Raw genomic sequence first — 5597 nt, 5'->3', positions numbered from 1 at the left:
CTGTCTCCTCTCTCACTTTAGGTAACTTCAATAAAAATCAATCCATGTTGCCGCTCGCATAAAGTTAGCTGAAGTTAACGAGCTAGATTTCACTGTTTCTCGAAAAAGAATTGTCACGCTGCGCCTCCCCTGAAGCTCTCTGGCGCCCCCCAGGCTTTCACACTTTGAAAACCGCTGCTCTGATACATGAGCTTTCTTGTAAGTAAGGATTATAATATTTTCTACAATGAGTCCTTCTTTGTGAACCGTTAGGCCACATCCGTAGGAATATGATAAACACCGTGCTACTCACCAGCGTGTTTGAGCGTCCACGGCTCCTTTCCTCTGCAGATCCAGTAGAAGATCCCGGTGTAGACCATGCCCCCGTACAGACCAAAGTAATTGTGGAAGGACGGCCGGATGTTTCTGACTGCGTACAGCTCTTTCCACACCCACGAATTCTTCAAGTTCTCAGCGTACTCGGGTACATGGAGGCCTTGGGAGGATTCAAATAAAGAAATGACACACGCACACATTGAACGAATGTCCTCGCTGTTGTCACACAAAGCCTTGAATAATATGGCCTTAACCAGTGAAGGTTTACAAAAGAATGACTGTATTTCACCAGGGATTTCAAGCTTAGGTACATGGAGGCCTAGGGAGGATTCAAATAAAGAAATGACACACACATTGAATGAATGTCCTCGCTGTTGTCATGCTGACCTTTCCTGCACATTTGTAGCACAAAGCCTTGAATAATATGATAACCAGTGAAGGTTTACAAAAGAATGACTGTATTTCAACAGGGATTGCAAGCTTAACATTTTCCATTAGAAGGAATAATCCCTATAAAAAATATTTCACATTTAAATAAGTGGATTTTTTTTTACGGCACCTTTTTGTGGCAAAAACACTCTGCCGTTACATTTTGAGAAACATTAAATTGCATCAAACTCAATAAAACTGGAATGGTAGCAGACTTAGGGGCGGATAACTTCAAACTCTGGCGCATGAAAGCAATACTATCTGGACAGCACAAGACCACTGCAAGTAATGAAGTTATTTGGGTAAATATAACCTTAAAGATATAATTATTCATCAGTTTTTCTCTTCCTGACTATCGACCATTTGCATTTGAGTCCATTCTTATTTGTCATGAGCTAGAGAGAATGAACACAATCATGTAAAACATGACGTTAACTATTAAAAAGGATAATTGAAGTTGGGTATAATGAGAATCACAGTCAGTGATTTAGCTGCAGTAGATGGCGCTCCCAGTTTGGAAAAGCTGACATAAGCATGGGTAAAACAAATCGTTTTTAAAAGGCCACCCATAAAAATCAATATCAGTTCAAGTGAACTCTATACTTAGAATAAAGGGAACATGATCTGCTTACTAAGCTCTGTTCAAAGCAACCAGCTTTATCTTTAACAGAACACAGGAGTGCTTTGTGCCTCGATTGGTGAGTTTCTTTGTGTTCTCTGCTATTCACCTTTTGAGAGCCGACTGCAATCTACAGTAAATAATTCTCTGATTACAGATAACCTCATACGAACTATCCCTTTGAGCAAATAACTCACTCCACCAAGATGGATCATAGAGATCTTTTTATAATGATTCTTGAAGCTGTTCCCACTGGCCTTTTTACAGCCATTACAGTTCTTTTTATTAATGTAGCTGCAAGAGTGTGTCCCATGTGCAGCCTCTGTTTAGTTCTCAAGTGGCTTGGAAAACTATTAGTAAAGAAGTTATTGCCTGACCTTTTACAAATGCTGTGCTACCTGACATCCTACTACTCCTCCATCACCATCTGGTACGCCGCAGCCACAGCCAAGGAAAAGGGCAGGCTGCAGCAGGAGGGTCATCCGCTCTGCAGAGAAGGTGATCGGCTGCTATCTGCCATCCCTCCGCGACCTGCCCGCCTCCAGGACCCTGAGGCGGGCAGGGAAGATAGTGGCCGACCCCTCCCACAAACTGTTCACCCCCCTCCCCTCCGGCAGGGGGCTGCGCTCCATCAGGACCAAAACCTCTCGCCACCTGAACAGTTTCTTCCCCTCTTAAACAAGGCCCGGCCCCCCCACTGACACTTTACCTCAGCCACAACGTATTCTCTATATGCATTACATTCATGCACACAATGTTCATACTGCTTACTGCACATATTTCTTGTTTCATCATATTTGATATCCTATAATTCATTCATAGCATTCTATTTCCATGTAAATTACTGCTTTATTTTATTGCTATTTAACTATATTTTATTAAGGTGTCCTTAAAGATTTGTTGTTTTATATTTGATGTATGCACCATGACATCAAGTCAATGTCCTCGTATGTGTGAACCTCCCTGGCAATAAACCTGTTTCTGATCCGGCCTGATATGACCCAGCGGTGTTGCAGTGTGTACGGTTATGTAACTTCAGAGAGCCTGTATAGACCGTTTCTGGGTCTTAACTCACTTTAACCTCGGTACCTGAAATGAGATGCACACAGGTACTGCTGCTACCATCATGATTATTAATGGGGTTCACATTTTGTACCTAACGTCTCTGACTCCGGGTTCTCTGCTGTGATTTTAGGGAAAATGGCCTCAGCAGCCAGCATGCCGCTCTTCATGGCCGTGTGGGTGCCTTTGATCTTCGGGACATTCATGAAGCCGGGGCTGCAGCCCATCAGCAAACCTCCTGGGAAGGTCAGCTTTGGGATGGACTGGAGAGAGGAAGAGGAGAGAGTTCATGTCATTTTTCACTTTTTACACAAATGTATTTATTGGTTTTTACAATTTTTACAACACAATAACGACGTAGCATATACATGACAAATACATCATTACAAAGCAAAGCGAACAAAAAGACAAAAACATGACAAAAAACAAAAACAGCTGAGTCTCAAATATACATTACATGTCACTTGTTAGACGCTTTCATCCAAAGCGACTTACATACTCGATACTGTGGGCAATCCCCCCAGGAGCAATTTGGGGTGAAGTGTCTCAGGGACACAACGACATGCTGACTGCAGTGGGGTTTGAACCTGCTCCCCTGAACCGAACACCAACGCACTAACCCACTGCGCCACACACCTCCCTTACGTCCATAGGTGGTTACAGGAGTATCACATGTATGATTGATGATGAATTTATGATTACAGGAGATTCATGAGGTTCCTTTAACAATAACAGCCGACAATTCAGGTCCAAGGAAATGTAAGCCAGGCTGCCAGATTGGATAGAACTGGTCAGATTTGGTATGTAAAACATTTGAGAGATATTCCAGGGGGACCAACTCATAATGTTGAGCCAGCCTTTGAGAGATGGGACCTGATCCTTAGTTTTAATGGAGTACTTTCATTTGTATTGCACAGGTGAAAAAAAAAATTATTTCTAGAGGCCATATTCCACGGTCTGCCTCCTTAATTCTGAAGTACTAAAACCACCGGTAGTAACCTTCAGTCTCACGAACGTTACATCTTCAGTGAACGTCCTTTTGAAACCTCATGCACGCTCCTCCTGGTGTGAGCCAGTCACGTTGAAGTGGATTATTTTTGAAAGAAGCAATATTTTACGAAGATGAAGGATGTTTTGACACTGAATGAAAGGTTCTTGTTACTTAAATCATCTTAAAATGGCTTATCTATCATTTGATGTAAATTGTTTCACGTCTGTTGTTTCTTTTTGACACTTTTTATGCTGTTAATTATGAAATAATCTTGGAAAAGCTAAAGTAAATATTTTTTATATATTGATTGTAACAACAAATGTCAAGGCACACTCTTTTTTTACGATAACCTTTTGTGACATTTTAACATTATCCAATTTAACTTTCCAAAATCCTAAGAATGCTCGATGTGAAAGTATTTAATAGCAACAATATGTCCGCACATTTACTAGAATGCATCAGCCACAAAGCAAGTATCACATGTGAACTAAAAAAGGCACTTCATATACGTAAACATATTCAATTAAAAAACAATATCTTAAGAAAACAGAAGATAATTTCTTATATTAATTTCTGACAAAAGATTGATGAATTGTTTTTCAATGCAGTCATCCATTTTTCAGAAGAGTGATTTCAGAACGTGAGCTGCATTGTGAACGTTTTGCACGCCGGTTTCCATCAACTCAGAAATGTATTGAAAATCACCTGAAGTAGATTTCACAAACCTTATTTTCTCAGTCAGTTTGTTCAAGTTTCATCTTTAAATCCTTTCTATAAACAAACTATTACAACTAGTAATACCCTTTTCTCATGTTTTTTTTTTAAATATATAGTTTCTCCACACACACCTGTATGTAAAGTGTGGCTCTGTCAAACTGTATTTCAGCCGGTTGGTGTGTTTAAGTGTATCAACCTTTAATCTAATCTTCTTTTTTTGTATAATTGTATTTGTTCAACAGGATGAGTGAGGGTATAATCACATTGCATTCCAGATTTCATGACACCAAGAAATTAATTGGCAACACAATTTGACTTAAATGAGATAGTACCAATTAATACTTCATCCCAACTCATCAAACAAACAAACAAACACTGACCAGAGCTTCTTCATGGTTGCTGTTTTTTTATTTCGCTGTACGTAAAGTTTATATTATTGTCTGGGTGTTTCTCAATGTCGAGGACGCTTCCTTGGTAGGACATGTCTTCCGAGTCACTTGCTTCAGAAGCGAGGCAAGAATCCTTCTTAGCCTCGGAAAACGAAGAATGGTGGAACAGGCTAACAGGTGTGCGTCATATGCGAGGCCCCGCCTTAAATGGAGCGCGAGTTCCGCAAAAAGAAAATTGGAAATTGGTCCGTGCGCAAAGCATTGTGGGGATTTTAAGAGCGCGGAGGATCCACATGTGCAGCCTCGAAATTTCTCGCTACGAAGGACGCCGGGCTCGGTAGAATTCCAAGTATGCTGGACATTGGAACAGTCCTTCGGCGGGACTCGATGACGTAGCATCCTTGAAGTAGTGGCTCTGGAGCATCCTTCCTTGACATTGAGAAACACCCCCTGTGTCTTATGTGATTCAAGGTCACAGTGGAAGTAAGGTAGTTTTAGGTAGTCCAGACTTCCTTCTCCACGTCATGCATCTCCTGCTGGAGGACCCTGAGGAGTCCCAGGACAGTAAATCCCTAAAGCCTGTTTGGGGTCAGCTGCGGGGTCTCCTCCCTGTTGGACTCCACTGGAAGGAATCCAGCAGCAGCACCTCAGCTGACCTTCAATGTGACTGATCAGCTGCTGTGCTTACTTCTAATATTATTCACAAAAATCATATTCCTATTACCATTTTTTACAATAAATCTAAATTATTAGATGAAGAATGAAACTACTCAAAAACAGATGTGTACTAAAATAACACCACGTTTTTCCTATATCCAACATTCTAATAAGGACACTTCTAAATGTATTCCTTGTCTATACTACTTGGGTCGGATTTCTTTGTATAACCATATTTGTAATCTAATCTTTAATCTTGCGCAGTAATAATGCATATCTTAGTGATCAGAGTGTGTTATCGGTCCTTTTCTAAAAAACGTTTCGTTATTAAAATAGAGTAAAAACAAAAGAAGGCAGATTGATGAAACACCAGATTCCAACACAGATTGAATAAAATGACTTACAAGGCTTTAATGTT

At 40.6% G+C, this 5597-nt stretch overlaps 1 protein-coding gene across 1 annotated transcript; it reads right to left on the bottom strand.

The window, feature by feature from the left end:
* Positions 1–261: 261 nt before the first annotated feature.
* On the bottom strand, positions 262–3076 carry LOC104961766 (electron transfer flavoprotein-ubiquinone oxidoreductase, mitochondrial-like). The gene is made up of 3 exons (XM_010790104.1): positions 3071–3076; positions 2520–2688; positions 262–475 (listed from the first exon to the last, which is right to left on the bottom strand). The coding sequence occupies exons 1-3, from the start codon at positions 3074–3076 to the stop codon at positions 285–287; spliced, it is 366 nt and encodes a 121-aa protein (XP_010788406.1). The 3' UTR covers positions 262–284.
* Between the last annotated feature and the right edge of the window lie 2521 nt (positions 3077–5597).

This window comes from Notothenia coriiceps, unplaced genomic scaffold (genome assembly GCF_000735185.1).
Source record: "Notothenia coriiceps isolate Sejong01 unplaced genomic scaffold, NC01 NC01_scaffold00033710, whole genome shotgun sequence".
Taxonomy (NCBI): domain Eukaryota; kingdom Metazoa; phylum Chordata; class Actinopteri; order Perciformes; family Nototheniidae; genus Notothenia; species Notothenia coriiceps.
The sequence above is the reverse complement of the archived record's forward strand: the minus strand, read 5'-3'. Positions and strand labels throughout refer to the sequence as shown.

Bases quoted from the DNA above. Each gene is read 5' to 3' on its own strand.
- LOC104961766 (XM_010790104.1), bottom strand. The intron at 476-2,519 runs GTACAAAATGTG...AATCCTCCCAAG, and splicing joins CCCGGAGTCAGAGACGTTAG to GCCTCCATGTACCCGAGTAC.